The sequence below is a fragment of the Rhineura floridana genome, chromosome 3 (genome assembly GCF_030035675.1).
Source record: "Rhineura floridana isolate rRhiFlo1 chromosome 3, rRhiFlo1.hap2, whole genome shotgun sequence".
Classification (NCBI taxonomy): Eukaryota; Metazoa; Chordata; class Lepidosauria; order Squamata; family Rhineuridae; genus Rhineura; species Rhineura floridana.
This window is the reverse complement of record NC_084482.1, coordinates 36145013-36162280: the sequence shown is the minus strand read 5'-3', so window position 1 is coordinate 36162280 and position 17268 is coordinate 36145013. Positions and strand designations below refer to the sequence as shown.

At 44.2% G+C, this 17268-nt stretch overlaps 1 protein-coding gene across 2 annotated transcripts in view; it reads right to left on the bottom strand.

Annotated features, from left to right (window-relative positions):
• Window positions 1-17038, bottom strand: part of HLF (HLF transcription factor, PAR bZIP family member) — a 56789-nt gene extending 39751 nt beyond the window's left edge. Inside the window, exons 1-2 of one of the 2 annotated variants that reach the window (XM_061615305.1) lie at window positions 16380-17038; window positions 12584-12919 (exon numbers count right to left, since the gene is read on the bottom strand). In XM_061615305.1, the coding sequence (XP_061471289.1) occupies window positions 12584-12919; window positions 16380-16485 (442 nt within the window). In that variant the 5' untranslated portion in view covers window positions 16486-17038. The remainder of the gene's footprint in view (window positions 1-12583; window positions 12920-16379) is intronic. The other variant, XM_061615306.1, reaches the window with a different exon arrangement.
• Window positions 17039-17268: the final 230 nt, after the last annotated feature.

The window sequence follows — 17268 nt, the reverse complement described above, 5'->3', positions numbered from 1 at the left end:
CTGCCCTCAGCCAACCCTCACCTCCCTGCTGTCTTACCTAGAACTAGCTGTGGGATAGCTCTACGTCCCATTGGCTCTGGCTCCACCTACTGCTGGTCTCCCTGCATTCTGCCTCCCCAGTTCAGCGGGCACCAGCCACCCCTGCATACCTTACACCCTTATGGGGCTTGCTGGACCAACAAGAGAGTAGAACCAACTATGGCTTCCCAGGTGCAACAAGTCTGGCAAACATGCCACAACGGTGCTCTGTTTAGAAGCAGCGTGTGGCAATATTCTCAGCTGCCATCGTGAAGGAGCAGCTGAGCAGGAGGGCAGGAGGGCCTCTGTCCTTACAGGAAGCAAGAGAGAATAGGAGCCAGGGGCAGGGGCAGGAAGCCTAGTTCAGCTGGTAGAGTTCATGCAGCCGTGTTGCGCCATTACCTGGCAGGTCTGCACCGAACACAGGATACTAGGTGACTTCGTGGGCCAGCATGGCCAGAGAAGACTCTTTAGGCCTGTATGGTCATGCCTGAACTTGGCTGCCCCCCCCCAATCATCCTAACTCCCACATGCTCTGGCAATGTTTGCCAATAATGTAAGAATCATTCCCCCCCCCCAGCTGCCATTCCTGATCAGCAGCCCCTCCGTAACACTACATACTGCTGGACAGACCACTGTTGTGCAGACCATCTAACCAGATTTGAATATGAAGTAAGAAGTGAGCTGGCAGTGAGGTAGAAAGCATCCACTGCTCCTTTTCCAGCCGAGAATGTGAGAGAGTGGCTAGGTTCACACAGGTAGCCTCAGTTTCACAAGCATCTGCCTTGCTTTGATTATTGCTCTGGTCTCAGGCAGGGCTAATGGAAGGAAGGACAGGCTATACATTAATTAAATAAATAAATACTGTAAAATGGGGCCTCTGCTGCGGTGCTTCAAAAGGTGTTCCTGCGGCGCCTCTTCCCCAGCTTTCATCACGTGACAAATTCCTTGCATGACAAGGATATGACGTGCAGAACTGTAACTCTTGTCTCTCAAAGAGAGGGTGTCCTCCTCCTCCGCTAAGCAGAGTCTGGAATAAGCTCCCATGATTTCCTGGGCATTATTATCTCACACAGGAAAATATGCATAAAACATGTGTGAAGAGCCCTAAAGGAAAGTGCATCCTCATAAATAAGAGGTACCTAACATAGTTTGCCAAGAAAACAGCCGATCTTCACACTAGAAAGTCTGAAGGCACAGGAGGACATCACCCTTGCTAAAGGTAAGCAGGCCTGGGGCTGGTCAATGCCTGCCCTAGAAGCGTACATTGTGTACATTGCTTTGAGTTCCATGATGGAAGAAATGTGGGATACATATGCAAGGAAATTAACATAAATAAATATTTGGAAGGAGACATTCAGGAGAGAGAATGCCCTCCAGATGTTGCTGGACTCCAGCCCCCATCCTCCCTGACCACGCTGGCTGGAGGCTGATGGGAGTTGGAATCCAGCAACATAGGGAGGGCCACATAGTTCCCCCCCCCGTACAGTTAACAAGTTTAATGTACTAGATTCAGGAGAACTCTTCTCCATAGATTAGATTTTCAGTGAAATCACATAAGGAAGGTACCCTAATACCAGATCAGGCTATTTGTCCATGTAGCCTAGTACTGTCCACTTTGACTGGCAGCAGCTCTCTGGGATCTTCCCCATCACCTACTACCCAATTCTTTTGTGTGTTGCCAGGGATTGAACCTGGGACCCTTCTGCATGCAAAGGATATGCTCTCCCTGTGAACAATGGTCCTTCCCTGTCCCAGAGTTCTCTTCAGAGATGAAACAATCATGCTACAGGACAGCTTTTATTTTTCAAAATTTCTATCTTCAGGGAACCTTCTCTATATTGATTTCTCTACCAAAGAACCCTTGAACATCTGCCAGAAACCCAGTGTATTTGAAAAAAGGGTAGGGTGGGGTGCACCAGCCATGGATAGACCTATCTTTGAGCATCCTTGTTTTCTCATGTGCACGGACCCTGGAACACATCCTAATGCAGACATTTTTGTCTGCAGTTTTGACTAATGCACACATTTTCTGTAAGCAGTTTCTCCCAATATCATCCATTTTTGTATGTTTTCACAAATATATTCATTTTTATGCACACTTTCTCTTAATGTGTGCATTGTTTTAAAAACTGTTTGCTTGGAGAAAAGCAATGCAAAATTCAGATACGTGCGCGTTTCAAAGGATGGCTGTGTTTTGGTTCTTGTATTGTTTTGGAAAGTGCCAGTTTGACATATTCAGCTTTGAGATATTCAGCTTTAAATGCGTTCTGAACTGAGTTTCTACCCCACCTCTAACAGCAGGGAAAGATGAGGAATGGTGGGCAAGCGATCTTTCAGAGAAGCTTGTCTGCCACTGCCAATCTTCTCTCAGGGACTCTCTGATAAGCATCCAGGAAACCACTACAAGATACAGGACAAATGGTAACACAGGAAGGAGAAAGGAGGGCTCAGCCCAAGTAAAATGACAAAATTTGTGAATCCTGTTCAAAAGCAGATGCGCTCCCCTTTAAAGCAAGGGTATAAAAACCCGCCTAAGCTGCTTGCCCAGAGCAAGTAAACTGCACTGGAATCTACTCTTGTAGAATTCAGAGTTATCCTGCCACTTACTTCTAAGCCAACCAAAAATTCTATTATTCAGACAAAGTACCCACAAAATGAACACTGCCACCATTTATATTTCCAAGCTCTGCCTTCTCTGGTACTTGGAGCACAGCTTGTAAATTTGTAAGCAGCTGGGGGGCTCTGCATAAATTCCTATCGACCATGAAGCCTCCAGCTCAGACAAACACAAAATGGAGCACTATTTCCCCCAAGATAAATTTTTTTTAAAGGTTGAGGTGCAAGGTGTTAATATGTTAATAAGCTAAGTTTGAAAAAAGGGGGAGGATTACATATATTTGACACATTTGTATCCTGCCCTTTCTTCAAAGAGGCTACAGTAGCATACCGGGTTTCCAAGCAATCCTCCATCTTCAAACTGAGTAGCTTCAGAAACAGTACTACATTCCTAACTTTTCCTGGTTTCTATATTTCATCTACATCGGCCATATTCATATGGCACAGTAAACTCTAGTTCATAGTTTATTGTGAACACAGAGATTGTTCCCACTTTGCTTCCTCCCCTATGGTGAACAGGAGAAACAAACCACAATCCTTTATTAATTTAAACATTTATACTCCTCTTCCTTCACAAAACAGCTTATAATAGTTGGTTTTGTGTTACAGTCAAACTGGAGATCGTGGTTTGCTAAGAGTAAACCTTTGCCTCACATTGCAGTTTGTTTGGAAAGGAACAAGCCACAGTCCCCAGTACAGATGCAACGTTAAACCAGAGTTTGTGATTTGTTGGTTCCATTCATGCTAGGAGAAGAGTGAAACAGGAGTCACTTGTGCATTCACAACAGACTACTAACTATGGTGTACTGTGACACAGAAGTACCGCCAACAATTATTTAAAAAATGTGTATTTTGCTAGCTAGGAGGCAATTGCATCATTCAAACACAACAACCAAGTTCAACACCTGTTCTTGCACAATGTCTCCACAGACCTTGAATTAAAGTTAACATCTAACAGACTTTCTTTAAAAAAAAAGGCACCCAGATTTTTTTTAAAAAATCTAAGTTTCTACTGTGTATGACATCTTCCGCTGACGGCTTACATGTTTAGGAAGCAATCTGAACATCACTTTCTCCACAAGGTTCCCACCGCAGCTAATAGTATGTTATTTTTGCTGCTGTTACTAGGGGTTTCGTTATTCTGCATTTTTCACGAATTGCACATGTTTTTGTGCAAATGTCTTTTTTGTAATATGTTTTTATTATAATGTAGTTTTCCTTATGCTTAGGTTCTTTACTATGTTGCAAGTCACTTTGAGACCTTTTTTGTGTAACAAGCAGGTAACAAGTAATAATTAATAACTAATACTGAGGTTATCATACTTTGGACACATAATGAGAAGACATGATTCACTAGAAAAGACAATAATGCTGGAAAAAATAGAACAGGGTAGAAAAAGAGGAAGGCCAAACAAGAGATGGATTGATTCCATAAAGGAAGCCACAGACCTGAACTTACAAGGTCTGAACAGGGTGGTTCATGACAGATGCTCTTGGAGGTCACTGATTCATAGGGTCGCCATAAATCAACTTGAAGGCACATAACAACACCAACACCACAAAGATCTGCAGAGCAGCCTCTGTTCCTGTATCTCCTGTCACAGGAAGCATCTTCCATAGGGGGTGAAGGCCTTTTCTCTCATAACCCTAAGTCCCAGGGAACACCCTCACCAAAGAAGCCTGTTACATGCTGCTAACTTATAAAATCTTTTCTTTTAAGAGAAAGCTTTTCATTGTGGCTGATGCATTTGAGGCTTGCTTTATTAACTGTTTTAATGATGGTTTCACTGCGGATCATGGTTGTGAATGTATACAGTAAGCCATTTTGAGACAACATAGTGGGTTGACTTAAACCAGTGCTTTCTTTGTGATGGTGGTCACATTTTTCAATGTTTCCCTAACATTAAACACAAAAATGTTCTCTCCATGTACTAGCAATATGGTTCAGCAGAGCTGCCCTCTCTATGTACTAAATTGCAAAGGAGTTTTCCATATGTAGGGGGAATCTTTATGTGGGAGCATTCCAAAATATGATATGTCACCTGCACTATGAAATGGTGCAGTCCAGAATTCTATCACCTTAGAGCTGGTAGTAGAATTAAGTGGCAAAATGGACTGTACTGTTTCAGAAGGTAGGTGAGAGGATCACAGTTTTGAAGGCTCTCCTAGTTCCTAAAAGGTAAAGGTGTCCCTGCACTTATAGTGCGAGTCGTTTCCGACTCTTAGGGTGACGTCTTGCGACGTTTACTAGGCAGACCGTATATATGGGGTAGGTTGGCCAGTTCCTTCCCCGGCCTTTCTTTACCCCCCAGCATATGCCGGGTACTCATTTTACCGACCACGGATAGATGGAAGGCTGAGTGGACCTCGACCCCTTTTACCGGAGATTCAGCTTCCTCCTTCCGTTGGAATCAAACTCCGGCCGTGAGCAGAGCTTCCGCTGTGTTACCGTCACTTACCACTCTGCGCCACGGAGGATCTTCTCCTAGTTCCTGGACGCAGGTAATTCCCATGACAAGTGACAGTACAGTGGGACAGCTGCCTGTCTCCCAGGTCCAGATTGCAGATTAGCCATAATGTGTGACAGTTCCACCATGGGATTATGCAATGATTCAATGCATCATTGCAAACCTCCAAAAAGAAGAGAATCCCACATGCTCTCAGTGGACATGTGAATTGGTCCTCAGTATTTGGGAGATTTTGTGGGCCAAAGAATGTCACAAATTTGAACTTTTTTCTGTGTAGCTTGTCAGTTTGCATGACTTGCCATTATGTTTTCAAACGCATTTCTTGTGCCCATGAGGGCTCAAAACTGTTTTTTTTAAAAAGGAAGCAGACTATGCAAAAAGTGCCTCATAGGCTCTATGTCTTCCAGTCCTGAAGGACAGTATTTGGCATATTTATATTCAGACACCATTATGTGTACTCCTAGTTTGCCTAAGGTTTGGATTACAGAGTTTCCTCAGAAAGTCATGTGACCTGTGCTTCAAAATATTCTGAAAGTTTTCAAGGAAGAATTGGTGTTGTTTGTATGGCTGTGCCATAAACTTGATTGCTAGAAAAGATGTACAGGTGTTCCAATCCCTCGGAAAAAGAAGCACCCACAAATTTGGAAGCTCCCCCTGTGATCCTTCATGCAAGCGGACTCTCTCTCTTTTTACTGAGTGATAGAAGAAATGAACTCTGAGCCTGCTTTGGGATGCTTGAATTTAGTTTTACTTCATTTGTTCCAGGGTGGAGGCCTGCTATTAAAAACAGATGCCAAAGCTGAGCCCTGGTACAATAAGCCCTGTCTGTTCATCTGTGTCACTGATACTGTGCACATTTCAACAACAGTTTGCATCTGCATTCTCTGCCTCTAGCTGATATGCACAGAACACATTCGGCAATGTGTCAATTCTGCAACAGTGTTTTGCACATAACTGGCCTACTTCTGCCAAGACACTTGGAAAACTCCTCCAAAGCTCACTGAACTCAGCAAAACCCTTCCATTGAATTTTGTCAAGCTCTGATCACAAACACTGAATTTGAAGAAGCTATAGAAGTAGGATTTCATTGTCTGCACCTCAACAGTTTAAGAGAAGCAGCTACTATACACAAGCTGGGTTCCCAAAGGGATCCCCTAAAATGACACTACAGAATACATGTGTTTTAGTACATCAAGGGTATAATTATCACAGTGACATCATATTTTTGCCAACAACACAAGCCCAGGGAACTGCATGTTCCTAAGTCCAATAATAACATTGGAGCTTACAGAAAAATAATACAAAATATATGAAAATGCAAGTCACAGAACAATTTAAAAAGCATACACAAATCCCAAACATAGATCTGAATGCAAACCCAAAACAGATTTCAATATCCTTGCTCCCCTGTAGAAAAGTGGCCACATTTGAAGGCTTCTTTTATCAAAGTTTCCTCTGAATTCTGCATTCCAGAACCCCATGTTTAGTTTCAGGAGCCAGATTTAGGCAGCAACCCCATACAGACTTCCCATTTAACTCAATGGGCCTTACTTCTGTCCAGACCGACAAGGCGATCCTGCATGTCTAAACAACTCATTACTATTGCACATATGAAATGCTTTTTATAATGTCAATTAGAATACTGTTTTTGACAGTAGATGACCTCCAAATTAGAATTTCTAGATTTTGTGAAAACTAGTTTTAAAAAGATCATGTCAACTATTTATTTACTTATGTATACTCAAATTGTTATATGGGGGGGTGAAATGGGGAGTAAAAATCATCCTATTTTTGTTTTGCTATGTAGTGCATCTGTCTGATATGAAGGAACAGCTCTGCGAATGCTGGATTGGAATAAGGCTGCGTACACATGGCATTTTATTCTAGAATCAGTGGAGACTGAGTTATTTTTAATACCTAGTCCACACACAATCTAGACCTAGTGCATATTTTTTTGCCCCGAAAAGTGCTTCAGACTGAATTCATTCAAAAAATAAAAGATCGTTGCAGATGGACTCTTGCAGTGTGTCCATTTGAAAACAGATGCAGGCAGCCCCCAAAATAGGGGGTGTATCCACAACTGCCCAATGACACTGTGGGTGGGCGTATATCAAGATCGCAAGGGGAGGGTTTTCAAACGTAATCTAAGCAAGTGAAGGGTTTTCAAACACCTATCAAGTAACCACAGCCACTCATCTAGATGGCAGGATCTACAATCAATCCAGATTGAAAGCAACAAGTTGAAGACGAGCATGCACGGTTCTGTACTGAGAAAAACTACATTTTTGTGCTACTGATGGGCGAGTGTGTATGCTGCCTAAGACTCCTCACCTCAGAAGGTAAGCAATATTATCCATGCTAATTAGGGACCATTGTATTGCCAATTTTGACCAGCAGTATCTCTCCAGGCTCCTCAGCACTGGCACTTCCATCATCTGCTCCTGCAGGTGTGGGGAATCTGGTGCTCTCCAGATGTTGCTGGACTACAACTCCCATCATCCCTGACCATTGGCAATGCTGGCTGGGGCTGATGGAAGTTGGAGTACAACACTGTGAAGGGCCATCTGTTCCCCACCCCTGAGCTACCTGATATTTTTAACTGAAGGTGAAGGGGACTATAAGTCAGGAGTGGCCACTGTGGTAGGGCAGTCCCACCCTTCTAACACTGGCATTGCTGCTGCTTACCGGGATGGTGCCAGGAAGTAGCAAGGCTGGGGCTGTGTGGCTGTACTGGTAGAGCCACTGCCTTGTCCCTGCACCATCCCAGAAACTGGCAGTGACACCAGTGTCAGCAGGACGCCTCAGCCATGTTGGCTGGGGATGACGGGAGTTGCAGTCCAGCAACATCTGAAGGAATACCACATTGGCCACCTCTGCAGGGGACAGAACCTTGGATCTTCTCAATGGAAAGCCTGTGCTCTGCCACCAAGCTCATTTCTAATGTGAGGGGTTCTGAGACTTCCTGAAAGACAGCACCCCAAACCGCAACACCCCTTCCTTTAACTAGAAGAATGAGCTCTAGTTGGGTCACTCAGTGGTGAGGGAAAGGCACTCTCTATAATGCCCCAAGGCCCCTTTCCTTGCCCTTAGTCTCGTATGGTGCAGATCTAAACTGAAAACAAGTTCTTGGACTGAAGCCCTGCTGAATCGAAGTAAGCCTTATCCTTAAGTATGTGGGGAATCTAAGAATGCTAAAAAGAAAACCTGCAATCAGAACAGCCTTGGGAAAGGAAACGTTTATAAGCATGCTTTGAAATTCCCAACAGTGCTGCAAACAACCTCGGAGGGGAGGTTAAAACTAACTGAGAGCACAAAACATGCAGAATGACTGACCCGTAACAGAGGTTGCAAATTAACTCTGACACGTGATCATTAAAAAGTTGGCAGCTTTCCACGGCCTCCCAAAAGGGAACAGAGAAGGATTACCGTTCTAATAATTTGCTCTCTCCTGTGACACGTGTTTGCACATGTGGCGGGTGTAAGAGTGCTGATTCAAACATACAGAAGGGCAGATGGTGCAGTCCTCCCAACTCAGAATGCAGGGGGGGGGATATCGCTCACCTGAAAGCATCCCCTGCATCAAAAGCATTTGCTGCACATTCTAGAGGGCCCTGGCCTAGACTTCTTTGCAAACACCTTATCTTTCCACATGCAGAGAGTGTTTGACTCGGGAGTGCTGGCAACACTATGGGACGACTCAAAATGTAGCCACAGACAGGTGAATGGAGGATAGAGCCATGTGCCCTTCTAAACATTTCAACTGGCTCTCAGAAATAAACAAATGGCTGAGTTTGGGGGCACATAGTAAATGTGCATGCAGATTGAAGATACGTTTTAAACAGATAAGGGGACTTTACTCCTTCTTTCAGGGCTGACTTACACGGTACAAGTGTTGGTCTTCTAATGGTGGTGATGGGGAGGCATTGGCCGGGAACAACCCACGGTGGGGAGTGGGAGTGCTTGACCTTTCCCGTGCCCACTTATTCTACCTTGTAAAAGGCCCCTACCTTGCTTTCTACCTACCGCTATGGTCCAAGACCCATAGTAAGCCCAGCTGGGGGAAACCTGGCCTTGCAGGTACATTTGCAAGGGAGAATCAGCAAGCCCAGGAAGGCTTAAGCATGCTGGATCAACTCAACGGCTCTTCTCTAGAGATCCCCCTCCTAGAGAATTTGGATTTGGAAACATGTAGCTCTGTCCTCAGAAACTCTTAAATCATGTTTCCTATCAGCACCGCTTCACACACAAAGTATGTTATGAATACACTTAAAAAGGAATATGGGCATGCAACCAATGCGAGTTTCCAGTCACATGTATGGCATGGGTACATGTGTCAGGAAGCCCAGATAGGCTGTGGCTCTCTGCCACGCATACATGTGGTTCAAAACACACTTTTTTCAGCCATGGGGTTGCCATTGCATGACATGTCAAGCAGCCTTCAAAGGCCAAGCAAAATGACCACAAAGAACAGCCCTCTAAACTCAAGGGAGCCACTTGTGAGCCAGTTCACACATGCATTCACATCATTACTCAATGGTTGATGACTTTTATGGGGATACAGGAAATGTCCCCACCAGAAAGTCCTCCATTTCATTCAACTTTGGTTGACATACAAATGCTCCGTGTGATGGCACATTCCCATAAACAAGTCATCAAGCTATCAGCCTGAGCACACATGTATGACATCAGCCCTGCTTTTAGGAGGAACCAAGCTAGCCACAGGATAACACTTATATGCCTGCAAGCTCATAATAAAAGGACTATGCACGGCGTTGCGTTTTCACTGACAAGAAGCACAGTTTATAGGTTCTGTGGAGGTCTGGACATTGTTCCTCTCATCTCTCAACGCTGGCCATTCAGTTTGTTGATTTTGACTTCTTATCTGATGGCTTTGAGAACAGTTGTGGGTTTGTGGCCCAGCTGCCCATCCCAGGACAGGAGAGAGAGGAGTGGTTTCCTGCCCCTGACTCCAGCAAGTGTAGGATGAGCAAAAAATTATAAACCCTAGTGAGAATGAACTATTTTATCAGACTCAGGACTGTCAGATGTGGACTGTCGTTTACATGATGTCCCTTAATTCTACTGCACAATGGAGAAAGTGCCAGCCCTTTTTTCTTGAATTGACTGAGTTCCTTCTGAGTAAGCATGCCTAGGATTGTGCTACAAGGCCCACTATATTCAACTGGAGCTTATTCCCTAAGTGTGTTTAGGATGCCCCTTAAGTTTAAGCCATTTCCAGACTGCTTCTCTACTAAAAATGCTTGACATCTTTCTGCCATTTTCTTTCAGAACACTGCAACTTTAGGGCTATTTGCAGCATAATGTTCTGAACTCACCAATAGACTTTTTAAAGTTGTCACGTGAGCACTTCCACAAGGTGGGGACTACTACATTTCCTGGATGTGCCTATTAACAGGCTTCTGTCAGGGGAAATCCTGCTCACAGATCCCACTCAAGACAGGTTCCATAGACAATCAGGTCCCATCTAACAATTCCATGTGAAGGTTCTCCTACTTCAGAGATGCTGCCTTTGCAAATGAGTGTCCATAAATGAGCGTTTCCCAAGATAACATAAATGCAGAGGTGGAGGGGTACATTTGCAAGGGAGAATCAGCAGGTGGGAAAGTGGCTTAACCCCTGCCATACCCAAAACAACCTCCATTGCACTTCGTCTCCCCACTGATCATTTTTTTTGCAGCTGGGCTTACTTTTAGTTTTGCAACCCAGCTGCAGAGGGCAATGGGGGGGGGGGAGAGGGGAGCAGTTAGAAACAACCTGATGGAGCATTTAGCAGGAGGCAGGGAAAGGACCTCCCACCTGCTGATTCACTCCTGCAAACTACTCAAGCTTTATAAAGAAAACAATGGATATGAAGCCATGTTTTTCACAGAACATCAGCCCTCAATGAGGCCCCAGAGTCTCTTGTTTAGGTTTGGCAATCCAGACTGGTGACCCTCTCCTTGCAGGACAGATCCTTAGTATAAATATAATCACAATAAGACCTCACTGAAATAAGACCTTGCTGGCACTTGTCACTGGGGGAGTCAGGTGCCATTTTACAGGTTGCAAAAGGAAAATTCCAAGCCAGAAATTTCTCATCCTCATTTGGATCCATTAAATTTCAAACACCTTCATTTTCTGGACTAATGTTCAATATCAAGCTAAATGGCTAGATGGCTCTCCCAAGACACTCTGGAACTGAACTCAAAGTGGTCATCCTTCAACAAAGGAACTTTAAAGGGAAACTGCAGTGTGAAACCAATGAATTACAGTTCATCCAGAGGTTCAGTGCCTTTACTTGTGAACTGAATCAAAAGGATTTTTTAAAATCACACTGCATGGGTTAATTGGCTCACCAATGCCAGGTTGCCTGTGTTATCAACAACTTTGTGTGTGTGTGTGTGTGTGTGTGTGAGTGAGTGAGAGAGAGAGAGAGAGAGAGAGAGAGAGAGAGAGATGGCCATTGTTAATAACACGATTATCACAGTCTGTACTTCTTTGCATTTCATTTCCTGCTCACTCCATAGTTACAATTCTCACCCACCCACCCTTCAGCCATGCATATATAGGTATATATGTGCAACTCAGGATAACAGTTCATGCATCTGATGGAGTGGACTGTGGTCCACCAAAGCTCATGCCATATAAACATGTTAGTCTTACGTCATTTTTGCTGCAACAGATTAACATGGCTATCCCTGTGAAAACTGTTAGTATTTGTTACAGGTATTGGGGTGCTGTCCTTCTCTGGCTGGGCTAGAAACTTTAAACAGATATGGGAATGTGGGGGATTCTTGGAAGAGCCAAGAAGCTTTGGGGGGGGAAGAAAAAGAAAAAAAAGACTGAGCCTGTTTTCTTAAGCATGCTTAAACTTGTTGTTCATATAGTATTTATGGGGAGCCACTTCCCATGTCACTATGGAATGACAAGGGTGGAACCAATACGAACATAAGAAGAGCCCTGCTGGATCCGTCCAAAGGCCCATATAGTTCAGCACGCTGCTCTCACAGTGACCAACCAGATGTCCGTGGGGAAAACCTGCAAGCAGGATCTGAGTGCAATAGACTCTCTCCACTTGTGATCCCCAGCAACGGGTATTCAGAGGCATACTGCAGATGATGTGGCTCCTGAGCACATAAACACTGGCTGACCTCTTTTAATCTGGAGGGCCATGCTTGGATGGTGATTGGACCCCCTCATGTGTTTCCTGGACTAAAGGTTACTGGGAAGACGCTTGGGAAGAAGCCACTGGGAGAGCAGCCTTTATAACATGCAAACTGGCCATAGAAATAGATCTCCTTGATTAAGCTAGAACTTTATTTCAAAGTAAATATGTTCATGATCAGGCTGTAAAGTGGCACATGTGTGCAATTCACAACCAATGGGCGCCCAATACATATATTTCACACATATTAATAAGGATCCTTCCGTTTGTTTACACTTGAGTCTCCTTTGCAAAGTTCATATGGCTGATTTACCTGGACTGACTGGACTCTGCATGCAGTTTTGAGAAACCATTGTTGAATGGACCGACGTGGATGCTCTGCTGCTGAGGTCCATGATGGAAGGAGATGCTGAGGTAGGTTGCTGAAGAGCTGATTGGTGAGACCTGTGGTCATGATGGGCTGGGCTGGGTGGAATGCCATTCTCTGAAAGAAACTCTTCCAGGTCCATGTATTCCAACTGGAAAGTGTCACCATCATATGGAAGTGTTTTGTCCCATAATGTAGGACCCAGGAAAGCGGACTGTGGGATACTGGCACTGGTATTGTCATCATCCAGCTTTTTTTCTTTGTCTTTTTCTTTATAAAATGCTAAAAATAAAGAGAGGAGGGGGGGAAGTTAGCATTTTCACCAAGGTATTTTTGAACACTTTCCTTCTATAAAAAAAGGAAATGGACTGCCTTCAAGTCGATTCCAACTTATGGCGACCCTATGAATAGGGTTTTCATGGTAAGCAGTATTCAGAGAGGGTTTACCATTGCCTTCCTCTGAGGCTGAGAGGCAGTGACTGACCCAAGGTCACCCAGTGAGCTTCATGGCTGTGTGGGGATTCGAACCCTGGTCTCCCAGGTCGTAGTCTAACACCTTAACCACTATACCACACTGGCTCTCTCCTGCTATAAAGAGGGGAAAATAACATCCTAAGAGCCATTCCATCCACAATTACTAAGCTCTCTCCATTTCAAGCTCTACATTTGGTATAGGATTGAAAGGGCCTGGAATAAATATTCAACTCATTAAATCTATGCACGGTTTCCGCCTCTGTTTTCAATTAGCAAATCATCTTTATTCTTGGCTTCAAGCAAATGTAAGATTCAAACAACACTCCCAAGATTTCATCAGAGCATTCATACCAGAATTTGGGAGGGGGGGGAGGGAGAGAGGGAGGGAGAGAGGGAGGGAGGGAGGGAGGGAGGGAGGGAGAGAGAGAGAGAGAGAGAGAGAGAGAGATTAAAGTACGAGCTGTCTATAAGAACAAGCGCCAACAGAAAGTTCTGTTGCGCAAAGCCCACGGAAATGAATCAGAGCAGTGTGCAGTTCCTGTTCATTCCAATGGGGCTTGAACAGGAGAACTTCCCAAAAGAAGATTATAGCTAGCTGGACTTTTAAATAAGAATTGTATTTATTTATTCCAAAACCAGTTGCCTGGGCTTTGTGAAGCAAAGCCCAGCCCGAATCATTTGCTGTTTAAAAGTTGCAGAACCTAGCTCACAAGATGAAGAGCTACAACATTAGTCTCTAATATGGGTGAGAAGAATGATAACCTTTATCATTCCCAAGAAAGTGCAATTAAAATTATGCTAGAATATACTGGTGATTAAGAGACTGCAGCATACACAGTGCCCTTGAACTAAGAAACTGCAAAGATCCAGACGAGCAGGTCCATGAGGCAAATGTCACTCGTGTGGAAGTCAATCCCAATTACTCTTTCCCAACAAGAAACTGTGCTCACTGAACAACACCATCGGACTATGGTGATCCCAAACGACACAGTTTATATGGGAAAACCACTGCTGATCTTCATTTGTTTTTAAGTAAATTGCAGCAATGGGGAAGAAATGAAGTGTCGAACCTTTGCCTGCACCTGTGTGGGCTGTTTTTCTGATCTTATTTGCCCCCTCCCCACAAAATCCCCAAACGTTTGGGTTGTCATTTTGGGACTAACAGTAGCTGGGATTTTTCACCCAGAAAGTGGCTGTGGGGAAAGGGAGAAGGTTAACACACCCATTCCCCACTGCTCACAGTAAATGCACAACTGTGGTCTGAAGGCACATAAGGCCAGCTCCCAGGGTCAGGTCTGGTCAGTGCCTGGATGTGAGACCTCCTGGGAACCATATGTAAGCCGCCTTGGGTTTCTATCATGAAAAGAAAGGCGGGGTAGAAATGTAATACATAAATAAATAATAAATAAATAAACTTCCCACAGATGCATTTTAGTATAAAAAGAAAAGTATAGAGACCGCATCATGGATTTCCAACATATCTTATCCTTTGGCCCTGACTTCCACAGAAACCGGATTTAAGGCTGAGATGGAAGAAAGGGCTTGTGGCTGTTGCTATGCTGGCTAAAGAGGCACCCTAACAGCTCAAATGTCCAACAAATGCTGTTGCACATCTACTCAGAAGTATGCCTTGTAGAGTTCAGCGGGGCTTGCTCCCTGGTGGGTATAAGATCTTATAGACAGGTTAGATTGCAGCCTAACAAACCCATATATGTTTATATCTACAACTGACTTTTATGATTTTCCATGATCTTGTTTTCTTTTTTCATTTTTGTGAACTTTCCCTCCAGGAAAATTATTATAATCTCAGTGACCTTTTCTTATTTAATTATAGATTTCACTGTGTCTCACAAGACTAACAGCTACATACAATCCTGTGCACCCTTAATAGGGAGGAAGTCGCACTGAACAAAGTGTGACTTGCTCAGTAAATATGCCTTGGATCAGCCTCCACAAGCAACACACAAATATCGCTTCACTTTAATATAGCATAGGTCATATATAAAACTATCTAGAAAATCACAAAGAAATCTTGACTGCTGTACAGTCTTACAACTGTTAACAAGCATTGTTGCTATGGATTTTAAAGGGGCATGTGCACTGCACCTTCTATGTCAAAAACAACACCACAAAGTCTTTATCACTAAAATTCTCTCAACCTAATATATTTATAAAAATCTCTTGCAAGTTTTCGGTTTGAAGATTTGGCAAGAGCTCCATTTTGGTTACGTGCAGACCAGAAACATAGCTGAAATATATTTTGTGTGCCTCCATCTGTCCAAACTTTTTTTTAAATAGTAAATAGGCTTGTGTGTGCTCACCTAACGGGTGTGCTCACAATGACATGTCCCCGTATGTGAGTGAGAAACTGAATAATTTTTAAAGGAGTTATTCTAAGCATAGCTTTCTTCAAAGTCAAGTCAGACCCACAGAAATCAAAGAGCAAGACTTCCAAAGAAAACGAGCAGCAGGAGCTGATTTGATATTCTAAAATATTAAGACACTTGTGCCTGAACTCCAGTTTTAAATCACCTTCAGAAACAGCATTCTAAGCTTGCCGTGCGAAAAAGCAAGCAGACCTCTTGCCCTTTTCCACCTTGCCACAGAAATCATAGATAAGATAATCAAAATAATAACAAGCCAGTTTATTCTTTAACTATACATACCATAATAAAACCAATTAAACCCCAATCATGCATAGGTCTATCTGAACGTAAAGCCTATGGCACACTTATTTTGAGCTCGGGCTGTGCAATCCTAAACAGTTACTTGGGAGTTAGCCCATAGAACTGAGTGGGAGTTAACTCCACTTACCATGCAAAGGATCCAGGTGCAGGGCTGGAATCCTAAGGATGCTTGCGATGGAGGAAGTACAACTGAACTCCCGGCTTAACTCTACGTATTTCCTTGAGAGTAAGCCCCACGGCTTTCCAAAGAGTTTACTCCAAGTAACCGAAATGAGATAGGATTTACAGCCTAAAGTGAAACGCTTTGGATCTGTGCTTAGGGGGGCGGAGGTGGATTCACCGCGTTCTGCTTGATACAGTACACAAACTTACTTTAAAATGATTTTTTTTTGCACGTTTGCACGAAACGCACAATTGCACGCCGTTTGCCGCTTAGCTTCCTTTTTTGAGCGCGCGGAGTACCACACACACAGAGAGACATACAAATAGGGCTGGAGGAGACGAGGCGGCGAGCGGGATAAAGGGAAAAACAAAAACCACCCTCAAACTTTCTTTCACTCCCCCTTCCCAGTCACGCTCACCGTCTTCATGATGCAGCGGTAGCTTCAGCGGGTTTTCCAGCAGAGATTTGAGCACCCCGTAGGTCGGAGGTAAGAAAGTTGGGTTCAGATGGAGAGGTCGAGCCATACTCACCCTCTTTTTCTCTGCCAAAAAAATATTATTTTAAAACGTAGAATAAGAAAGAGGACGGGTGTTGTTGTTTTTAAAGAATACTATTGATTTTTTTAAAAAAACGAGCGGCTCCTCTTTGGTGAAGTTATAGGGTGACTCCAGACGATCTTGCTCCTGTCCAAGGGAATCGGGACGTCCCTTGGCTCCCTTGATCCCCTTCTGCATCAACAAAAACAACAGCGGCAACACCAGGAGGAGGAAGAGGAGGGGAGTAAAAAAAGAAAGAAAGAAAGAAGAAAAGAGGCACCCCTGCCTGCCTGCCTGCCTGCCAGCCAGAAAGCCAACCAACCAAGCAGCCCTTTCTAGCTCTCTCGCTCCGCCCAGGCCGAATTGCTGGCTGGGGCCGCCTCAGCCGCTCTCAGAACATTTGCACATCCATGTGCTGACACTGACAAGTGTGACGTCAAAGCCCAGCACCGCTCCCCGGGGGGCGGGGACGGGGTGGTGCCCGCCAAGTCCACACAGAGCGATCGGGTTGCGATAAAATCCCTGGTTTCCGTTGCCGCCTCAGCTGCTTTTCACACTCTTCTCCTCCCCCCTCCTTTTAAAATTTCCCCGGGCCTGACATGAGAATCAAGGAATAGCGCTGGGGCAGTGTAGCAAGGGAACTACCGTGGTACCGGGAAGGACTTTTTAAGGCCGGAGACCTCCACTTCTTACAGGAAGGGATGGATGGATGGGCTGAGGAAGGGAAGGGCTACATTCATTACTGCCCGGGAGTTTTTTTGCAATAAAAGT